At 33.8% G+C, this 22,590-nt stretch overlaps 1 protein-coding gene across 3 annotated transcripts in view; it reads left to right on the top strand.

The window, feature by feature from the left end:
• SUCO (SUN domain containing ossification factor) overlaps positions 1–22,590 on the top strand; it is a 73,880-nt gene that overhangs the window by 10,109 nt on the left and 41,181 nt on the right. Inside the window, exons 2-9 of one of the 3 annotated variants that reach the window (XM_007165332.3) lie at positions 7,268–7,376; positions 9,120–9,230; positions 11,418–11,572; positions 14,747–14,884; positions 15,119–15,269; positions 18,776–18,899; positions 19,595–19,731; positions 20,807–20,874. In XM_007165332.3, the coding sequence (XP_007165394.2) occupies positions 7,268–7,376; positions 9,120–9,230; positions 11,418–11,572; positions 14,747–14,884; positions 15,119–15,269; positions 18,776–18,899; positions 19,595–19,731; positions 20,807–20,874 (993 nt within the window). Of the gene's footprint in view, positions 1–7,267; positions 7,377–9,119; positions 9,231–10,187; positions 10,231–11,417; positions 11,573–14,746; positions 14,885–15,118; positions 15,270–18,775; positions 18,900–19,594; positions 19,732–20,806; positions 20,875–22,590 lie in introns of those variants that run through there. The other 2 variants (XM_007165331.3, XM_007165333.3) reach the window with 2 other exon arrangements.

The raw sequence follows: 22,590 nt of genomic DNA on the forward strand, positions 1-22,590 counted from the left end.
CCTGGCACACTAAAAAAAAGACTGTTTTCTTCTAGAGACATCAGATATTTAGGATTGGATTGATCATACTCTGTTTATGCTACCTTCTGTATGGATCCCCCTTTTTCCTCCATTTTACATCATTACTCTTTTATCTTCTATCTTCATTTTCACTCCTATTTCCCCCATGTTAGGCATTTACCCTAGAGTATATTTGATGTGTTTTTCCAGTCGACCTTCATGTATTTACTTCATATACTTGTGTTTTCTTCCAAAATAATGTTTTGTTTATATGTTTTAAAATTTACATACAGGGTATAATGCTATTAATCTCATTCTTTTTCCTACTTTTTTCCACTGAACACTTTTTTAGAAGCTTGTTTTAGTTACTAGAATCATCATTAAGTGAATTCTACGTAGTTAATGATGTGGCAGATGCCTCAGGAAGGCCTGATGTCATTTATTCATTCATTCAATGGGTATTTATTGAGCCCTTTGTGTGCAGGCTGCGTCTAATGAGAGACTTTATGCCAACAAATGCATTTGGAAGTATTTGTTCCAGTTGCTTGTCTTTTGCGATCCCAGTACTATAGATGAATTAGGGTGGTTTTGTAGTAAATCTTAATTATCTGGCAAGGTGAAACACTTGTCTTTGCTTTTTTTGTTAATATAGTTATTCTTAGACTGGTTTTTCCATATCATATTTAGAACATTAGGAGCCTTCAGGTTTTTTTGTTTGTTTGTTTTTGTCTTTAGGATTCTCTTTTAATTTTTATTTTATATTGGAGTATAGTAGATTTACAATGTTGCGTTAGTTTCAGGTGTACAGCAAAGTGATTCAGTTATACATATACATATATCTATTCTTTTTCAGATTCTTTTCCCATATGGGTTATTTCAGAGTGTTGAGTAGAGTTTCCTGTCCTATACAGTAAGGATCCTTCAGGTTTTTTTGTTGTCGTTTTTTTTTTTTTTTTTTTGGCTGCGTTGGGTCTTAGTTGCAGCACGCAGGATCTTTCGTTCCAGCGTGCGGGCTCAGTAGTTGCAGCATGCGGGCTTAGTTGCCCCGTGGCATGTAGGATCTTAGTTCCCCGACCAGGGATTGAACCCGCGTCTCCTGCATTGGAAGGCGGATTCTCAACCACTGGACCACCAGGGAAGTCCCCCTTCAGGTATTTTGATAGGAGTTATATTTGAGTGATGAATTACTTTGGGGAGAATTGCTGTCTTTACTCTGCTGTCAGTAGCATTCCATCCATGAACATATTAGATCTTCATTTATTTGTCTCTTCATTTTATGGTCATTATTAGAGTTAACATTTTTTCTCTATAAGTGGTTGTGTAATTTTTAAGGTTAATTTCTGTAAATTATTTTATAATTTTTGTTATTGCTAATAGTTTATTTTCTATTTTGTTATTGCTGGGGAGGAAAATATTGACTTTTTTGCTTCTTATATTTTTAAATTGAAATAATTTACATACAGTGAAATGCACATATGGCATCAACTGTATAGTTGGATCAGTTTTGACAAATGTATACATCTGTATAACTCACACCCCATCAAGGTATGGAACATTTCCATCACTCCAGAATGTTTTTTCATGTCCCATTCTACAGAATTCCCTGAAGCAACCGGTGATTTGATTTCTATCACCATGGATAGTTTTGCTAATTCTGGAACTTTATTTAAATGGAATTATACAGTATTTATTCTGGTGTCTGGCTTCTTTCACTCAGTGTAATGCTTCCAAGATTTATCTATCTTTTTTCATTCATTAGTAATTCATTCCTTTTTATTCTGAGAAGTAGTACATTGTATGAATATACTACAGTTTGTTTACATTTTCCTGTTGAACATCTGGGCTGCTTCCAGTTTTTGGCTATTAGGAGTGAAAGCTACAGGGGACATTTTTGTACACATAGTTTTCATTTCCCTTAAGAAGTACCTAAAAGTGGAATTGCAAGCACCGAAACAGATGGATATCGTATGCTACTGGATATAATACCCTGAGAAAGACACAACATCGCTTATGAAGGCTTCCAGCCAGGAATACATAACCTGAATCTGCTCATGATGAAACATCAGACAAACCTCAAAAAAGGACCATATTATTTCAAAATAAAAGGACTATGTCCTTCAAAATGTCAGTGCCACATAAGGTAAAAGCCAAGAACTATTCCAGGTTAAAGGAGGCTGAAGGCACATGGAAAATGCAGGATATGATCTTACACTCGATTCTGTACTTGAGGTGGGGAGAGGGGGAATGCTGTAAGGACACTACTGGGGACATAGATTATTGTGTCAATGTAACATTTACTGAGGTTGATAATTGTGGCATGGTTGTGTAAGAGAATATCCTTATTCTGAAGAAATACATACAGAAGATATTTAGAGATAAATTACGTGGAGTGGGGAGAGAGGGAGGGCTATGTGCTTGCCAGGAGCAAATGGCAAATGATGGAACCAATGGGTCAAAATGTTAACAATAGGTTGATATGGGCAAAGGGTTTGTGGATGTTCTTTGTGCTATGTTGGCATTTCTTCTGAAAGTTTGAAATTATTTCCAAATAAAAAGTGGGAAAAGAAAGAGTGAGATTTCCTTTTTCTCTGTGTATGGTTTTGATTAATCCACTCAAATTTCTTTAATTATCATCAATTAATTCCAATTTTTGTATACTTTGTGCCAATTTTGTTATTTTTCTAGAAACATCCATTTCTTCTGAGTTTTAAAATATATTAGTATATATAGCTGGTAATATTTTATAATTTTAAAAAATCTGTTTTGTTTGTGGTTATTTCATGCTTTTAGAACATATTTTGTTAATTCACATCACCAACTCTCCTTTATCGGTTTTTCCAGAGGTTTATCTTTTTAATATTTTCGTCGAAAGACTAACTTTTGGTTTTCTTAATCTTCTTTGCTTTTTTTGGTTTTGTTTTTTATTTCAGTGATTTCTGTCCTTATAGTCTTCCTTTTTTCTTTAGATTTACAGTTCTTCATCTTCTTGAGTTGAAAGATTAGCTCTTTTGTATTCAGTGTCTCCAAATGTGCTCAGAAGCATAGTTTTCCTGCTGCTGTCTTACCGGCATCCCACCAATTTCGACCTGTAGTCTTCTGCTATGTTTTGTAATGTTCCCTATTGTTTCCTCTTTAACCAAAGGATTATTCTGCTGCATAATTTTGTTTCCAGGCTTTGGAATGTTGTTAGCTGTTGCTATCCTAAATGACACTCAAATGTGAATTTTACAAGACTTTTAATTACATTTACTCTGAAAGTTAATACCTTTCTGTATGAATGGTGAATCCATGCCACGTTATTGGGGAGGAATTGGCAAAAAGGTATAAATGTCCTCTTAGTTTCCAGATTCTGTTTTTTGAGCTTGTGTGTGTGTGAGGGGGTGGTGGGTGGGTGGGTGAGTTGGGGAGTAGTAGTGATGGAGGTGATGGGGCTGATGGGAAGAGGAATGAAAAGTGACCTAATTTCCTTTCTGCTACTTGCTACAAAACAGTTCCCCTCAGAACCCTTATTCATTTAATAAATATTTATTAAGCACATAATGTTTGCAGGTTTTGGCTTTGTAGGGAGGGGCTAAAGTATCAATAGTTAGGAATATGGAATTGATTCTCAAAGAGTTTAAGTGTAAGAGAGGATATACATGGCACAGAATCAACTTACAAATAGTAGTGGGGAGTACTCATTTTGAACTGAGGGAGAGTGTCAGGCTCACAGACTGCCATTTATCTTGATGTGATTTGTGGTGCTGAACTTCTTAAAAGTTTTGAAACTCATCTCATCAGGCTTGGGGTTTTCATAGTACAGTTTTTGAAACTTGCTTAAGTAATATGGAATGAGACCCATTTAATCATGCAACAAAGTACCCTCAGCCATTGTAATGTGACCCACTGATTCTTAATGAGGGGGCATGCATATCTAATTCACCTTGGAGAACTTGTTGAAAGTAAAGACCCCATTATAGCGATTCATTCTTCTTCAGTAGAGTTGGAGTGGGTTTGGGGTATTTCATTTTACTTTGGTGATTTAAAATGTCTTTCTTTTTTTTTTTAATTAATTAATTTATTTATGGCTGTGTCGGGTCTTCGTTTCTGTGCGAGGGCTTTCTCCAGTTGCGGCAAGCGGGGGCCACTCTTCATCATGGTGTGCGGGCCTCTTACTATCGCGGCCTCTCTTGTTGCAGAGCACAGGCTCCAGACGCGCATGCTCAGTAATTGTGGCTCACGGGCCCAGTTGCTCCGCGGCATGTGGGATCTTCCCAGACCAGGGCTTGAACCCGTGTCCCCTGCATTGGCAGGCAGATTCTCAACCGCTGTGCCACCAGGGAAGCCCTAAAATTTCTTGACAGTTATTAGTTGGTGATAAATTTTATCTATTTTAGGCTTTTTTTATACACAAAATTAAGGTTATCTTTACAGGTCTGTCCTTAATTAATATCTGTCCTTAAATAGGGACTGATATGTTAGAGGTATTTAAGTGATACTGTTGATAAAGCTGTAATTAAGAGGAGGAATAGGGTAGATAGGTAAAGAATGTAGTCTATATTAATGTCAGGTGTATTCACATTCTTCAGAGAAATAGAACCAACTATATATATATATATATATATATATATATATATATATATATATAAATAAAATGAGGCGTTGGGTCACACGATTATGGGAGCTGAGAAGACCCACAGTCTGCGATATGAAAGCTGGAGACCAAGGAAAACCAGTGGTTAATTCAGGCCAAGTCTGAAGGCCTATCAACCAGTAGAGCTGAAGATATAAATCCCAGTTAAAGGGCAGGAGAAGATGAGATGCCTCAGCTCAAATAGTGAGGCAGAGGAAAAAAGGGCAAATTCTTCTGATTTTTGTTCAGTTCAGGCCCTCAGAGGATTAGATGATGCCCACTCACGTTGGGGAGGGCAGTCTACTGAGTCCACTGATTCAAATGCCAGTCTCACCCAAAAACTCCTAACTTTGGATAATGGGATTTGATTATATGATAGTAAAAATTTAGGATCATGAGATTTAATGTCTTTTGGCCATCTTCACATTAACTGTGAATATTAGGATTTATACACACGTGTACACATACACATGCAGAATTCTTGATGATAAAACTAGTATGTGCTCATGGTAGAAATTTAGAAAGTATAGAAAGGAATATAGAAAACAAGGGGGCATAATCTCCAAAATTCTAACACCCACAGTTTTGAATATCTGAAACTTTTTGCTGTCCCAAATATGTGTATATATACACTCACAAATGCACCTACAAACACACATGTGTACACACACACAGCTGAGAAACAATGCAAAAGTCTATCAATAAAGAAATATTTAATAAATAGTGATATATCTATATGAAATTTTGAATAAGTAATATATCCTTGTGGTTCAAAAGACATAGAGTATTGTAGAGTGAAGAATATCCATCTATTATCCTGTCACCCAGTCAGTCACTCAGTTTTCCACCCTGGAGGCAACCAAGGTGGTGCTTTTTTTTCTTTTCTTTTTAATTCTTCCAGAGAAATTTATGCACATACAGGTGCCTTTAGTACACATATGCACACATGGTAGCATACTATATGTATATATTATTATGTACTTTGCTCTTCTCTTTTTGTTTTTTTTTTGTTTTTAATTTTTATCAAAATGATGTATTCATATCAAAAAGTCAGATAGCTCTAAAAGGATTTTGTTTGTTTGCTTTTGCAAATAAGCCATTCCCTCATCCCTCTTTCCCCATTATTTCTTTCAAGGAAACCACTTTCATCTCTTAGCTGATGAATTTTATGTTTACCTCTTTGTCTTTAAAATAATTGCTTTAATGTCAGTTTTAGGTATTTTACTACAGATGATCAGATTCTCTTAAGCACATGCTAGTAATACAGTTTAGTCATAATTTGGGTTAGATCAGTATTCAGTGTTTATATTATTACTATAAATGATACAACTGAGCTGTGTAGTAAAACATGATTACTTTTCCCTTTTCTGTTCTGCTTTTCCTTTTTTTTTTTTTTTAATAATGAAGCTGCTTTTCTTTCTTTCTTTTTTTTTTTTAATTTAGGGAAGGCTCTTTTATTTATTTATTTTTTTTATATTTTATTTTTGGCTGTGTTGGGTCTTCGTTTCTGTGCGAGGGCTTTTCTCTAGTTGCGGCAAGTGGGGGCCACTCTTCATCATGGTGTGCGGGCCTCTCACTATCGCGGCCTCTCTTGTTGCGGAGCACAGGCTCCAGACGCGCAGGCTCAGTAGTTGTGGCTCACGGGCTTAGTTGCTCCGCGGCACGTGGGATCTTCCCAGACCAGGGCTCGAACCCGTGTCCCCTGCATTAGCAGGCAGATTCTCAACCACTGCGCCACCAGGGAAGCCCTGCTTTTCCTTTTTCATGGTACTAATATTTGACTTGTTATGTTTGCTTATTTTTCTATTTAATTACAAATTATCTACCAGTTATGTAAATCTGTTCTTGAGATTTTCAGACTCATCAGTTGTGCTGTTAATTTCATCCTCCTAAAGAAGACTCTTCCAGAGCTTCTGATGATCTCCAATTTAGTATGGTTGCCCTCTGTTCTTTGTGTACATACAGCTGTCATCCTAGGAATTCTCTTTCCAGTCACCCTGGGGATTCCCTTTTCCTCTCTCATCTCACTACCATAGTGTTGTGATTATTGTGGTTTCTTAGATGTCTAGTTTCCCCACATTAAAATCTTCTTGACTATTCTATTTATATAAAGTTTAGAGTCAGTCTGTCTAATTTTTTAAGTTTCCTTTTTTGCCACTTCAGTATGTGGTTTTCAGATCTACCATACATATTACCCTAAATTACCTTAAATGCTTTGAAATATCAATAGTTTAGGTAGTTTTAGAGTTATCTGTTCTTAAATATTTGGTAAAATTTGGAGTATCATTGGCATCTGATGCTTTCTGAGGAGATTAGCTCTTTGACAACTTTCTCTGTTCCTTTTGTGATAATTATCAGATACTCCTTTTGTGAAGTTTTTCCTGTTTTACCTTCATGAGATTCATGATGCCTTACTTGGAGTGCTGATAACACTGTTTATGGTTTTCTTAGGGCATTAAATAAAAAATCTTTGTCTTATGTACATTTGTCTTCATCATTAAATTGTTAAGTTCTCAAGGGCATTAGGATAAGAACCATCTGTTTGTTTATTGCCTCAAATTCTAGTCCAGGTATGGAATATGTTGGCTTAACAACTTTTTTTTCTTCTTTCTTCTTCTTTTTTTTTTGGTGGTGGTGACGGTGGATGTTTTACAGGCTTCCCAGTTGGCATGTATGTTGCAAAGAGAGTTCTTCAGCTTCATCATACTACTCTCAAGATGACAATTGTGTACTAGAAAATGAAGATGTACAATTCCAGAAAAAGGTACCTTAAATGAAGTTGAAGTTGTAATTTGTGTATTAGCTTTCTAAGACTTCCTCAAAACATTTGGAATAAAAGTATTTCAAAAATACTATGACATAATTTTTGGTGGAGATTTGTAATTTTCTTTGCTATAATATGAGGAGTTACTCAGGTAATTCTGAAATTAATGTGACTCTGAGATATTTATATATTTATTCTTATTGCTTATATTTGGAATGTTGTAATAACATTCTTAGTCCTACAGTAAGGAGAAAAAATAGTGCCTATTCAGAGAGAAAACTAGGGTTCTCTTTTTAATGCTTTAACTAGTTAAAGGGTTTCTAAAGAAACCCCAGTCTTATAAATTAAAAACTATCAGAAATGAGTATTATAGGGAAAGTCTGCAATTAGTGGCTATGTACTTTGTTTTATATAATTGTGTGGAGTGAATAGACAGAGTCCAAAAAATCTGATGGTGTCTAAATAATTTATTATTTTATCATTTTAAATGATGAAAGGTGAGCTATCATTTTAAATGATGAAAGGTGAGTATTGACTTTAGCTAGATTTGGCTCCCCCCTCCCCCCAAATCAATATACTTATTTTAAATTACAGATGTAATTTATACCCACTATAAGATATTCATATTTATATCTCATTCCCCTCCTCAAAGGAACCACAATTTACTGTTTCTTGTGAAAACATTCAGACCGTTTTCTGTTGTTATAGATATATCATTTTGTAGCATACAAATTAATGTTTTAATTTTTATTAAAAAAATATTGTACAAATTTATTTCCCCTCTTCCCCAGTAATATCTCATGGATACCTTTGCATGTTACTGTATTCTTCTGAATGGCTACATTTTTATTCTGTCATATGGGTGTATCACAATTTATTAAGCATTTATTTATTGACAGACTTTTGCATTGTTTCTCAGCTGTGTGTGTGCATGCATGTTTGTGTATACATTTGTGTGTGTGTGTGAATGCACAAACTTATAATTACATGCTTGGGCGGTTTTTTTTTTTTGGCATGATATTGTGTTTAGAGTAGATTATTTAAATTTCTGAGTTATACAGTATATATTTCTGGGATGGAGCAGTTAAAATTTTGAAGACTATTGCTGCGTATCTCTCCAAATAAAGTATAATTGTGTGCTTCTATCTACAGTCTATAAGATTTAGAGCTGGTATCTTCTTTGATGAGAAATTTGAAAACTTAAATGTTGTAAGAATGAGTTTAAGCAAAGCATTAAGGAAGGGGAAACATTCTTTCAGCAAACATTCGGGTACCTAGTATATGCTATACAGGCTTAGATAATGATGAATATGAACTTTGCTTTTATGAAGCTTATATGCCAGAAGATAAATTTAAGGACAATATATCTGAAATTCTAATTTGAAAGTGAGTGTCAAGAGAGGTGACACAAAAACTATAAGTACATTCATTTATCAAGTACTTACTGACACATAGTGCTGGGTAGTAGGACTAAAGTGTTTATTAAGAAATCAGATGTAGTGTATATTTGGAAGGCAGCTATGCTCATCACTATACCACCAGCACACACATGTAGTATACATTTGAAGTGAAGCAGTAAGGAGGGTAATGCAGGAAGGTAGACAATAAGCATGGAAACAAAAGACATTAAAGTCACAGTAAAGTGTTTTGGTTGTAAAGTATAGAAAGATGGTCTTTAATGTTGCTTCAGGACTGTTTTGTGAAACAATTTTATCAGTTGGCCTTTTCTTTGTTGCAATATAGGATGAAAGAGAGGGACCTATCAATGCCGAGTTATCAGGAAAGGTGGGTTCAAGCTTACCTGTTCCTCCAGAAGAACACAAAGTAAAAGATGACTACGTTGTGAATGTAGAAGTAAGCTTTGTTGCTTTGATTTTTAATGATATGCCTTTTCAAACCACTTCACAAAATAGAAAACCTGTTTGGTCACCATATTGTGTATTTTTATTTTATTTTTTTTGTAGTACCATGCAGCTGGCCTTAATACTAGTCACCTGCTAAGAGTACTACTTTTGAGAAAATTCGGAATTACAGGTTTAATAGTAAATGTGACTGTTTTCTCTGTGGTATAGGTTTGGTTGTAAGTCCTCCTTTCTTCTAGATTCCATTTTGACTCTCTATAGTTTATCTTGTCTCTTCAGTTTTTCAGATGTCAGGGGAAATTATTTTCTGACTTAATGTATTTATATGTAGAACACAGAGCATTTTGATACCAAAATTTTACCACTTAGTGTGGAATATGGATTAATAAATAATAGGTTGAGTGTATTTTTTCCTTTTAATCTCATATTACATCCTAAATGTTATTTTCCATTTTGTATACCAGATTTTATGAAAGATATTAAAAACTAGACCAGAATGTAAGCTGATCAGAATGCTGAAGCATCTGGAAACCATTTAGTATCAGGAATGACTGAAGGAACTGGGGATATTTGATCTGGAGGGAAGAAGGACTAAGGAAAAACTAAATATCTCAAATATTAACAAAAACAAATTTCAGCTTAAAAGGAGGGAGAATTCTCTTTAAAAAAATGCAGCCAGAGTTATTTTATGAGTTAATTGGGTTATCTAAGGAGATATAGTAAGTTTCATTTTATTGGATTCTGGAGGACATTTGGAAAAGATTTGTGCATAAGAGTAAGAAAAGTGATCTCTGTAGCCCTTCAATTTTATGAGTATCCTGAATAGTCCAGCCTTTGTTCATTTTCCTGAATTTTTATTATGGTATTCTCTTGTTCAAATACTTTGAAGTGCTTACTGCATCTTAGAGACCTGTGCTGTTCAATATAGTAGCCACTAGCTACCTGTGGCTATTGAGCATTGGAAATGTGGATAGTCCAAGTTGAGATTTGCTGTAAGTATAAGATACACATCGATTTTGGAGACTTAGTAACTAAGAAAAAAAAAGTGTAAAATATCTTACTAATTTTTTTATATTGCATGCATATTGAATGATAATGCAGTATTTGATAATATTGTAATGGTTCTTTTCTCAAAGCCTCCATCATAAAATAAAATGTAAAGTATTTGTATTCTTTTGTGAATTTTTCGTTCTAGTGTAAATAATTCCCCAGACAATCACATTTTATTTTGTACTCTTCTGACTCTGCCTCATGTTTTCTTTCTGCTGCTGTACTGGCCGCCCTGTTCTTCAGAGTCCTAGTTCTTCTAGTCCAGAGTAGTCCTTCGTTTCTCTTTACCTTGAACTGAGCCACGAGTACCTCTCACTTGATATTCATTTAGTAACTATTAAATATCTACTGTGTGCTAGATACTGTGCTAGGCACTAGGAACATGAAGATCAGGAAAATATAGTCCTTACTCAAGACATTTATAGTGTAGTTGAAGAAGAGAAAGAAATAAATAAGGGCAATTGAGGTGTTATAGATCCTGTGATTAAAGTCTGTACAGAGAACAGTGGAGGCATAGAGGAAGGGGAATGGCTCATTCTATTTAGGGTTAGTTGTGGGGGAGGAGGTACTGATAAGAGGTTTTCAAACATGAGTAGGTATTAAGTACGTTTCAGTTTGTGTTTTGGAGGAGTGAATGGCCCAGAGCATACGGGCCTTGAAGGAGCAGCAAGAATCATGTATTGCTTTGTAATGTTATTTATACATGCCTTGTGTTGTTATTTGTTGATACACATTGTCTTCTTAACTGCTCAGGGGCAAAAACTATGCGTTGTACTATTTTATATATTTATATAGGATTTCTGTGTTGCTATTAGCATTAATTAATTACAGTAAGAGGGAGATTTTGTGGGTCCTGATATAAAATAGGAAATAGGAAAGAAGAAAGACAAGCTGCTTTGTCCTAGTTTATGAAATGCCATGAAAAATGTGTAGAGCCTGTATTTTAATATGAAATATATTCCTTAGGGTGGTAATGTTGGAAGAAAGGATTTTTATAAAACTACTTTTTTAGTGAACATTATTTATTTATATTGTTACTTTTGAGACATAGTTTTTATAATACCCTCTTCAGCTAAAGACATAGTTTATTAATCCCAACATTAAATATAACTGACTTTTTTAAAAACAGAATACGGAGTCAAAAAAGTTAAGTCCATCTGTGATTGAAACACTCCCTACAGTTGATCTGCCTGAAGATCCTTCCAGTGTAGTTGTGGACAGTGAAAACGTGGAAAATACTTCCAGCTCATCTACCTCAGAGATCACTCCAATCTCAAAGCTTGAGTAAGTCATTACAAAGAGAAAAAAATATGATTAGATAATGACAGAAAAATTTCTTTGATACTCAAATTTGACATTAAGGCTTTATAGCAGACCTAAGTAATAATGCCTGTTTTATTTTTATACATTGTTTAAAGTTTACTTTCCATTTATAGTTATTACAAAATATTGGCTATATTCCCCATGTTGTACAATACATCCTTGAGCCTGTCTTACACCCAGTACTTTGTACCTTCCACCCTGCCACCCCTGTACTGCCCCTTTCCACCCTCCCCATTGGTAACCACTAGTTTGGTCTCTGTATCTGTGAGTCTGCTACTTTTATTATATTTACTAGTTTGTTGTATTTTTTAGATTCTACATATTAGCTATATCATACAGTATTTATCTTTCTCTGACTTATTTCACTTAGCATAATGCCCTCCAAGTCCATCCATGTTGCTGCAAATGGCAAAATTTCATTCTTTTTTTTGGCTGACTAGTATTCCATTGTGTGTGTGGGTATGTGTGTACATATATATATATATATATATATGTACACACACCACAGCTTCTTTATCCATTTATCTGTTGATGGACACTTAAGTTGTTTCCATGTCTTAGAAATTGTAAATAATGCTGCTGTGAACATTGGGTACATGTATCTTTCCAAATTAGTGTTTTTGTTTTTTTCAGGTATATACCCAGGAGTGGAATTGCTGGGTCATAGTTTTAGTTTTTTGAGAAACTTCGCTACTGTTTTCCACAGTGGCTGCACCAATATACATTCCCACCAACAGTCTACAAGGGTTCCCTTTTCTCCACATCCTTGCCAACATTTGTTATTTGTAAACTTTTTGATAATAGCCATTCTGACAGGTGTGAGGTGGTTATCTCATTGTGGTTTTGATTTGCGTTTCCCTGATGATTAGTGATGTTGAAGGTTTCCTTAATTTAGAAAATCTCTTTTATACTCCTAGCTCCAGCAACACTACAAAGAACAAAACAAAATTCCCTTCTCTTAATACTACATTAAACATATCCTTTATCAAATGAGTTAATTTATATAAAATGTATAGGACAATATCTGGCACATAGTAAGAATATATGTGTCAGTTAATATCATCATTTTTATCATCACTACTTTTTTTTTTTTTTTTTTTACCACAAGCACTTTTTAGACACCTAGTCTCTTCATGAATGTAAGGGACTGGGTTGAAGGAGTTGTACACAAAGATGTTACAGTTACCATTTAGGAGTTTGCCCTGGTAAGGGACAAGGTAACAGAAGACATGCTTAGAAATAATGATAGTATTTAAAATTTTTAAATATTAAATTCTTAGAAAGAATTTAAGGCTAGATACTATGTATCTGAACAGTACATCTTATTTTCTCATTATATTGAACATGACTGTCTAGTGAAATGGGAGTGAGGTAAAGAAAAATATTAAGGTATATATTTTTTAAATGAAATTACAGGAGTGCTTTAAGAATTTTAGTGAAGCGTTTTGAGATAATAGATGATTTCTTGATACTATAGGCAACAATTCTAATATTGGTAGAATGTACTAATAGAAATGAAACATTAGCGAAGATGCATTTAGAATAAATAATTTAAAAATCTTATTTTTGGCAAGATCAGGTATTAACCTATAATATTTTGTTTTAAAATTTGGTAATTAGCTATTGGGTTGGCGAAAAGGTTCGTTCATTTTTTTCCGTAAGATGACTCTAGTAGCACTTAGTTGTCTTTAACTTCATTCGAAGCAGTTTTGTTAGATTGTATGTGACAGCTGTCATATCAGCATGCATTTAAAACAAGACATCAAAATTGGTGAATTTTTGTGTAGCCATTTTAATATTGAAGATGGAAGAAAAAAAGCAACATTTTTGGTCTGTTATGCTTTATTATTTCAAGAAAGGTAAAAAAACAACTGAAATGCACAAAAAGATTTGTGCCGTGTATGGAGAAGGTGCTGTGACTGATCAAACATGTCAAAAGTGGTTTGCAGAGTTTTGTGCTGGAGATTTCTCGCTGGACGATGCTCCACGGTCGGGTAGACCAGCTGAAGTTGATAGAGATCAAACTGAGACTTTACTTGAGAACAATCAACATTATACCACGAGGGAGATAGCCAACATACTCAGAATATCCAAATCAAGCATTGAAAATCATTTGCACCAGCTTGGTTATGTTAATCGCTTTGATGTTTGGGTTCCATATAAATTAAGCGGAAAAAACCTTCTTGACTGTATTTCCATATGCGATTCTCTACTTAAATGTAATGAAAACATTCTGTTTTTAAAACAAATTGTGATGGGCGATGAAAAGTGGATACTGTACAATAATGTGGAATGGAAGAGATCATGGGGCAAGCGAAATGAACCAGCACCAACCACACCAAAGGCCGGTCTTCATCCAAAGAAGGTGATGTTGTGTATATGTGTATATGGTGGGATTGGAAGTGAGTCCTCTATTATGAGCTCCTCCCAGAAAACCAAATGATTAATTCCAACAAGTACTGCTCCCAGTTAGACCAACTGAAAGCAGCACTCGACAAAAAGCATCCAGAATTAGTCAACAGAAAACACATAATCTTCTGTCAGGATAGCGCAAGACTGCATGTTTCTTTGATGACCAGGCAAAACTGTTACAGCTTGGCTGGGAAGTTCTGATTCATCCGCCGTATTCACCAGGCTTTGCACCTTTGGATTTCCATTTACTTCGGTCTTCACAAAATTCTCTTAATGGAAAAAATTTCAATTCCCTGGAAGACTGTAAAAGGTACCTGAACAGTTCTTTGCTCAAAAAGCTAAAAAGTTTTGGGAAAATGGAATTATGAAGTTGCCTGAAAAATGGCAGAAGGTAGTGGAACAAAAGGGTGAATACGTTGTTCAATAACGTTCTTGGTGAAAATGAAAAATGTGTCTTTTATTTTTACTTAAAAACCCAAGGCACTTTTTGGCCAACCCAATATTTAAAGGCCAAGCAAGGGCACTAACAGATCGAGTCAACGGTTTACATAATTTAAATCTTTACACCATTTAAAAATATCTGAATTCTTGAAAATCGTCTGCAGAGCTGTAAAGCATTCTTTTCTGGCTTAGATTTGTTTTGGAAATCAGTAATATCACTTTTAACTTATGGTTCATTATATCCATTAAATTGTCAGATTGTCTTTTTTGTTTCTATTTTAGTGAAATAGAAAAATCTGGTACTGTTCCTATAGCCAAGCCAAGTGAAACTGAGCAATCTGAAACTGATTGTGATGTTGGTGAGGCCCTTGATGCAAATGCTCCAGTTGACCAGCCTTCCTTTGTCAGTCCACCTGAAAGGTGGGTGTGAGCACTTGTTTGCCCTTTGTATGGTTCTGTAATAAACAGCAGTGTCACGTTTGAGTAGACTTTGGTGCATGCTTAATTCCACTTTATGACTAAGAGAAAACTGATCCCTTTGTACTCCGTTCTTGGTTTACTTTGTACTCATGTACACTTACAATAGTTTAGATTGCATATACTCGTTATTCAGCTAAAATTTGTTTATCTAATATGCCTTTTGCTTTCAAATAGCCTTGTTGGCCAGCATATAGAAAATGTGTCATCTTCGCATGGCAAAGGAAAGATAACAAAATCGGAATTTGAATCAAAAGTTTCATCAAGTGATCAGGGTGGTGGTGATCCAAAATCTGCATTGAATGCTTCAGATAATTTAAAAAGTGAGGTAGGTAAATAACTTGCACTGTTTCCTACTTTATTATACAATGCATTTTTGTTATTAGCTAATCTTGTAATTTGCTATCCGTATTTGCCATAAAGCCAGGGGATTAGTAGTTAGTGATGAACGTGGAACTGAGGTGAACTGTGCTCCCAGAGAGCAAGTGGTTGCTTCACAGAACTATTGCCAGGATACTGTTGATACATAGTGTTGTCCCAAGTATGAACTCTCTTGGGTTATATTTAATTATAAATGTTTTTTTGCCACCATTGATTATTTGATAACCAGATACATAAAGTCCTTATTTAAGCAGTTAAGAGAGCTATATAGAAGAAGTTATGATTGTTAAATTTAAGTATCTTCAGAATAAAAATTTAACTCAATAATACGAGATTAAATTTAGTCTCTTCAACCAGAATTATGTTAAAGGGACATTTTACCCTTTGTTATTTGTGTGCAGAATACAACTAGACTAGCTTATATTAAAGAATATGATTCTTAAAATAAAGACAGGGCTCATTCCTGTGTAGCAGTTTTACTTTCTTTTCTTCTTTTGAGTTCTACTTTGACTTCATGTAGAGGCCAGTACAGAATTTCCTGAAGAAATGTTGACAGAGAAGTGTGCTCCCTTCAGCTAAGAAATAGCTGAATAAAAGAGATGAAGGCCACTCTGTGCACTTCAAAACGCTTGGAATCAGAGTATTTTAAAATACTGAGTACCACATCCACATTTGTTTCTTTATAATTTGGATCTTCTGTTCTCCACCTTTTCTTTCACATATTTTCTGTGACTCTGCACTCATAACTAACTAAACTTCATTCTGGAGACTTTAGTGTCGTTGGGCCAGCTGTTTATTTGATGCTTTTTATAAATATAGGAGGTCCCCATTTCATAGTCCAACATCTTGAAGGAACTAATTTTCCCAGTGAAACCAAATCAAGCATATGTTACAGTTCAGTTGTCAAATACCACAGGCATAAATAAAATTAGACAAACATTACAAAAATGTCTTCTTTGAGCTATTTAAGTATCAAATGTAAAATTCAAGCATGGCAGCCAGTTTTGTCCAAGATTTGCTTGTTCTCCTTAACCATTTGCAGCAGTGTCTTGCAGATCCTTGAGATAACGGGGATAAACTCTCTCCCACTCACACAAACTTAACAGGGCAGAATTTTATCCTGAACTGGATAGTATACAAAACTACTGGACACTTTATAATATGCTCATTATCTGACAATTTTTCTGGAATATTAAGTTATTTAGGAAGTAATTAATACAGTTAAAAATTCCACTCTTCTGCCTGTTATAATGCTTTACAAAGTAATTTTATTGTATTGTTTAGTTCTCTTATTTGTTGCTAAGAGGCGATAGTGATTGCTCTGCCTGGGTCTCAAAGAGTGTGTGTATGTTCTTACTTCTTATGTATTTCTTTTAGTATTTGGGCTTTACTCTTAAGTATCTCAACTATATTAATTTTTATAAATATTTGTTTATTTTCTCATTCAAACTAGATTTTTGTTATTTAATTTTTAAATTAAATTAGTATAATGCTACTTCTTTAATTTTATTTTCTGCTATGTATTTTTTTAATAGCCACATACTTTATTTGATAAATTAGTGTGTTCTGCAAAACACTCCGACGTGGAGGTTGTATAGGAACCAATTTGCTAATAAGTCTTCCTAAAAGGAGGTAATAGGTATTTGTATTGATGTATTACACTAATACACTAATTAGTATTAGTACTCGAAAATGTGCCCTAATATAGCAAATATATACTGTATGAGATTTGCGCTATTTACCAAAGTAAGCTGTCTAAATAGATGTTTTGTACACTTCTCAAGGTACTGTTAATTAGTATGCGTTGTTTTAGGAATACAGAAGTAATTTAAAAATGGAATGAACATCCTTGCATACATTCTTCCAATTAAGAAAAAAATTACAGATTGAATTGTATGCCCTTCCCAGTTACATTTCTTCTCTCCACTTCAGATATAACCACTATCTTGAATTTGGTGTTTTTTACATTGGTAGAGCATGTTTTTTAACTTTTACCAAATATGCATTGCTACAAACAATACATACTATTATTTGGCATATTTTGAAACAATGTAAAATGGTATCATTCTTGTCTTAAGTATCATTTTACTCAACATTGTTTATGAGTTTTGTCTATGCATTGTTCGATTCTACCACAATTTATTCTTCAATTAATGGACATTTAGATTGTTCCTAATTTTTTGATGTTATCAATAGTGCTGCAGTAAGTATCCTTATGCATATTTTCTTAGGCACATATGTGTGTTTTCACTGATATTTATACATAGGAGTGGAATTATTGGGTCATAGGGTATGCATATCTTTATTTAATATTCCTAAATGTTAAACTCACTTTAGCAGTCTAATAGATGTCGCATGGCTCAATAGGCTGTCACACTTTAACCTCAATCAGATTGGTATAATTTATTTAGTATCTTTAGTTTTCGTTTGCATTCCCTGATTATACTGAGAGTGAACATTTTGTATTTTCTCTTTGCTTAGTTTATTGTTCCTCCTTTACTCTCCCCCATTATTGATTTGTAGGCAGTCTTTATAGTTGGTAATAATTCTTTGTTGGCTGAATGTGTTGCAGATATTTATTTCTGTCTCTGGCTATTTGAACCATGTGGTTTATGGTCTTTTGATATATTTAATTTTTAAATTATAATCTATCCAAATGTATCAGCCTTTTTAAAAATGATCTCTTTCTTCGTCTTGTTGAATCCTTTTATAGCCTGAATCATGAAGATGTTTTTCTGTACTTTCTTTAAGCTTTGCTTTTCACATTTAGGTTTTTACATCCGCCGTAAAATTTTTATATAAATGGTACTTCTTTTTTTTTAAATTTTTATTGGAGTATAATTGACTTACAATGTTGTATTACTTTCTGCTGTACAGCAAAGTGAATCAATTATACATATATCAACTCTTTTTTAGATTCTTTTCCCATATAGGTCATTACAGAGTATTTAGATTTCCCTCTGCTATACACTAGGTCGTTATTCGTTATGTAAATGGTACTTCTTGTTAAGGATTTTGTAGAAACAATATACGACATCTAAAATTAGTTAGCTTCCTTTAATGTGTATATTATTTTAATGTAGATTTTAAGATGGATGCATTAAAATTATAGTATTTATTTATACAGTTTTTGTATGGGTAATTTTTGGCTTACGATATTATATAGGTTTTTTTTTACAACCTATGCTAATATTGCTAACATGTGAAGGGATTCATCCTGTGGTGCTTAGGTAGAAGATTTTAATTCTTCGAAGAGAAACTCAACTTTTAAGTTAAACCAAAACTTTTCTTTTTACATTTTTTGGTTTTTTTTCAAAATACTATCATTCCTTATAAAATTGGACTTTTATTTAATTTGACAGAAACATTTGTATTTACTATTATAATTTATTAATCTGTTTTCTCTATATTCTTTGAAATCTGAAATCTGTTTATTTTTGACATTTCTGTCAGAGTTCTGATTATACAAAACCAGGAGAAATTGACCCTGCATCTATAACAAATCCCAAAGATCCAGAAGATATACCAACATTTGATGAATGGAAGAAGAAAGTTATGGAAGTAGAAAAAGAAAAAAGTAAGGAAGCACTGTGATTCTTTTTTCTTTTTTTTAAAGGGCCTGGTTTAAATATGTAGTTCTCTTTTTAATTGGTAAAACAAAGTAACAGTTCTGAAAACATTTTAAAGGTGAAACTTACCAAGATGCTTTTGATTACCCACATGCAATTTAGCTGTGCATATGCCTTAATCTTGATTAAAATCCATTATTGTAAATTATTAAATGAGGCTAAAATAAAGTAGGCAGAGCAGTGATTTTTCATCTCAGTTTATAAGAGGAAAGTTGAGGCATGGAAAGTTCTGAGTCATAAAGCTTTAAACTGTAAACAGAATTGGACTAAATTATCATACTTTCTTTTTGTTGTTGTAAAATAACTCTCAGAGTTAAAAATTATGATTAGGATTAGAGATAGAAGGATAGCATTCATCCTTAATAGAATAAAATGTATATGCAGAAGTTTTGATTATCATGGATAAGCTTCATTTTGTGACTTGTACTAGGCATAAATCAAGTAATGTGGATTTTTGTAGTTAATTTGTGTATTAGGGATATTTTAAAGTTATTGAGCTGAAGCCTTTTGATTTTCATGTGGGTTTTTAAAATATTCTCTTAAGCATTAAAACCTGTTCTCTAGATGGCAGCCTGTTGCTCTTGAGATTGTTTGCTCTGGGTATTTTCAATCGTAATCATCATATATATATGTTCATAATAAGGTTTGTCTGCAGGTCAGTCAATGCATCCATCTTCTAATGGAGGTCTACATGCCACAAAAAAGGTCCAGAAAAATCGAAATAATTATGCTTCAGTAGAATGTGGTGCCAAAATTTTGGCAGCTAACCCAGAAGCCAAGGTACTGCAGTGTAAAATTCTTCTGTACATATAGAAAACCAGTGACTTTATTAAATATAAGCAGTGGTTTCCTGGGAACTGTATTTTAACATGAGCTATTTTCCTAATCCACTAATAAATGCAGGATTATGCTTTTAAAGACATTTTCTTGCATGAATTCTTAGTGTATTGGTTGATACATTGCACCCTATTTTTGGTTTTTCTTTTTAAAGACAATTTTTTTAGAGCAGTTAGAGGTTCACAGCAAAATTGAGAGGAAGGTACAGAGATTTCTCATATACCCCCTGTCCCCACGCGTGTTAGCCTCCTCCATTATCAACATCTCCCACCAGAATGGTACATTTGTTACAGTTAATGAACTTATATTGACACATTGTTATCACCTGAAGTCCATAGTTTACATTAGAGTTCACTCTTAAACATTCTGTGGTTTTGGACAAATGTATAATGACATGGATCTGCCATTATAGTTTCATACAGAGTATTTTTACTGCTCTAAAAATCCTCTGTGCTCTACCTATTCACTGCTTCCTTCCCCCAACTTTTGGGAACCACTGATCTTTTTACTATCTCCCTAGTGTTATCTGAATGTCATATAGCTGGAATCATACCATACGCAGCTTTTTCAGATTGGCTTCTTTCACTTATTAATATGCATTTAAGATTCATCCATGTCTTTTCATGGCTTGATACCTCATTTCTTTTTAGTGTTGAATAATATTCCATTGTCTGGATGTACCACAGTTTATCCATTCACCTACTGAAGGGCATACACTCTGTTTTTAAACTTTTAAAACCTGTGTGAAATTTACAGAAGGAAATAGCTAATAGAAAAATAATTTTTCCCCTATAGTAACAGACATTTAATTTTAAATGTCTTGTTATAAGGCTAACTTAGCACAGTATAGACAAAACTTGTAAATATTAGCCACTTTTATGCTTTCTTCCCAAAGTGAATGTTTCAGAGTCTTAGGTGTATTTTAAGATCTAAAAATATAGAAAACCTAGAAAGCTTGATAGTTGAAATAAATCTTTTTCTTTAAGTAATTTATTCCCTTCCCCCTTTCTAAAAATAGAGCACATCTGCTATTCTTATAGAAAATATGGATCTTTATATGTTGAATCCTTGCAGCACTAAAATTTGGTAAGTAATATAAAATTTAATAAAGTGTACTCTATACATGTATTATATTAAGCTTTTATTTTGGGATTAGATTGATTTGTTCATATAGTCACTTAATAAGCATTTATGATTGGTTGGTGGTGGTACTGTACTTACCTTAGGTCCTGGGGTACAGAATTGAAGACAAAAATGCCTTTCCTTTTAAGGACATCACACAAAAAAATTGACAGATCTAGTTAAACAGTTACCAAATGGTATAAAAAGTACTGCTGAAAAGGTATTATAGGATAAGGGATGATATATAACTGCAGAAGAGGATGAGCTTGCTAGAAGAGGTAGTTCATGAGCTGAATCTTGAAGGATGAATTCCTTGAATTCATAGGAAGTCACAGATGAGGGAGGCAGAGGTATTCAGGAACTATAAGAATAAGGGGATAGCGCTAAAAGGAGCATATTTATCTTCTGGGCAACTATAAGTAGAAGCAACCTGAAGAAGTTATTTTAGTGATTACAAGAATAGAGGTACAATTAGAGTCATCATGGAAGATGAGACAGCAGAGTCAGTTTAGCAATAACCAGGCCATTCCATGCTACGCATACCCAGCTTAAAAGTTTCTGAAGTTTATCTTAAAGACCGTGGAGGGTAGTGTTTGTTTTAAGTAAGGAAATTACATGACCTCACTGGCGTTTTAGGAAGGCTTATCCTTAAAAGGTGGCCTACAGCATAATGCAGTTGGAAGCAGGGAAACCAGTTAGGAACCTGTTGTCATAGATCAGGTGAGAAATGAGGGCTTTAATTAAGACATTGGCAATTTGGATAAAGAAGAGAGGGGAATCTGAAAAATGTGTGTAGCAGATAGAATTGACAGCTCTGGGTTAGTAACTGGATGTGAAGAAGAGAGAGGCATCTGTTAATCTCCCTTGATTTTGGCTTCCCTGCTTGGATCTGTGATTCTGCCGTTAACTAAGAATATAGGCAAAGGAACCGATTTATGTGGGAAATCAATTGATATACCAACAATTTTATTAGATTACTTGATTTCATTGATCAAAAGCAGCTGTTTTAAAAAAGAATTGAGATAAATCACCACCATCAAATTGAGTAATATATATATATATAATTTTTTTAATTTAAAGAGAAACTCTTTAAAGATAATGCTTATATTCTTTTCTACTTTTGGTTTTCACTCCTTTTGTTAATATACATATTTAAGTTCAGTTTGAAAATTAACACCAAGCTATTTAAGGGCATTAAGGGATAATATTAAAAAACTTAATTTTCCCATATGCCATTTGGTCTGGAAACTGAATTTGAGGAAATAGTTATCTGAGATCATAATGAAAATGTTATTTTGGGGTTTTTGTTTTTGTTTGTAAAAGCCCCTGTAGTCAGTAACAACTCAGTTTTTATGCTCTAAAATTTTGTATTTTAAGCAAAGACATGCTGGGATGAAGTTATATGAAGCAATCATTTTGTTTTATTCTGGTTTACAGAATAAGTGATCATAGCTACCCGTTTGTATTTTAATGTTTTTGCAGACAGCATGTATTCGTGTATGTGTGTTTACTGTATATTTTACTTTTTGCTCATCCATTTATGCATGTTTTCATTGTATAATTAAAGAACCTCAGAACACCTTTACTGATTTAACCTGATTTGATTGGGTTGACCCACCTAAGGTATATTAAGATCACACAGTCTCATTATAGCTTTATAAATCCTAATATCTGGTAGAA

The sequence above is a fragment of the Balaenoptera acutorostrata genome, chromosome 1 (assembly GCF_949987535.1).
Source record: "Balaenoptera acutorostrata chromosome 1, mBalAcu1.1, whole genome shotgun sequence".
Classification (NCBI taxonomy): Eukaryota; Metazoa; Chordata; class Mammalia; order Artiodactyla; family Balaenopteridae; genus Balaenoptera; species Balaenoptera acutorostrata.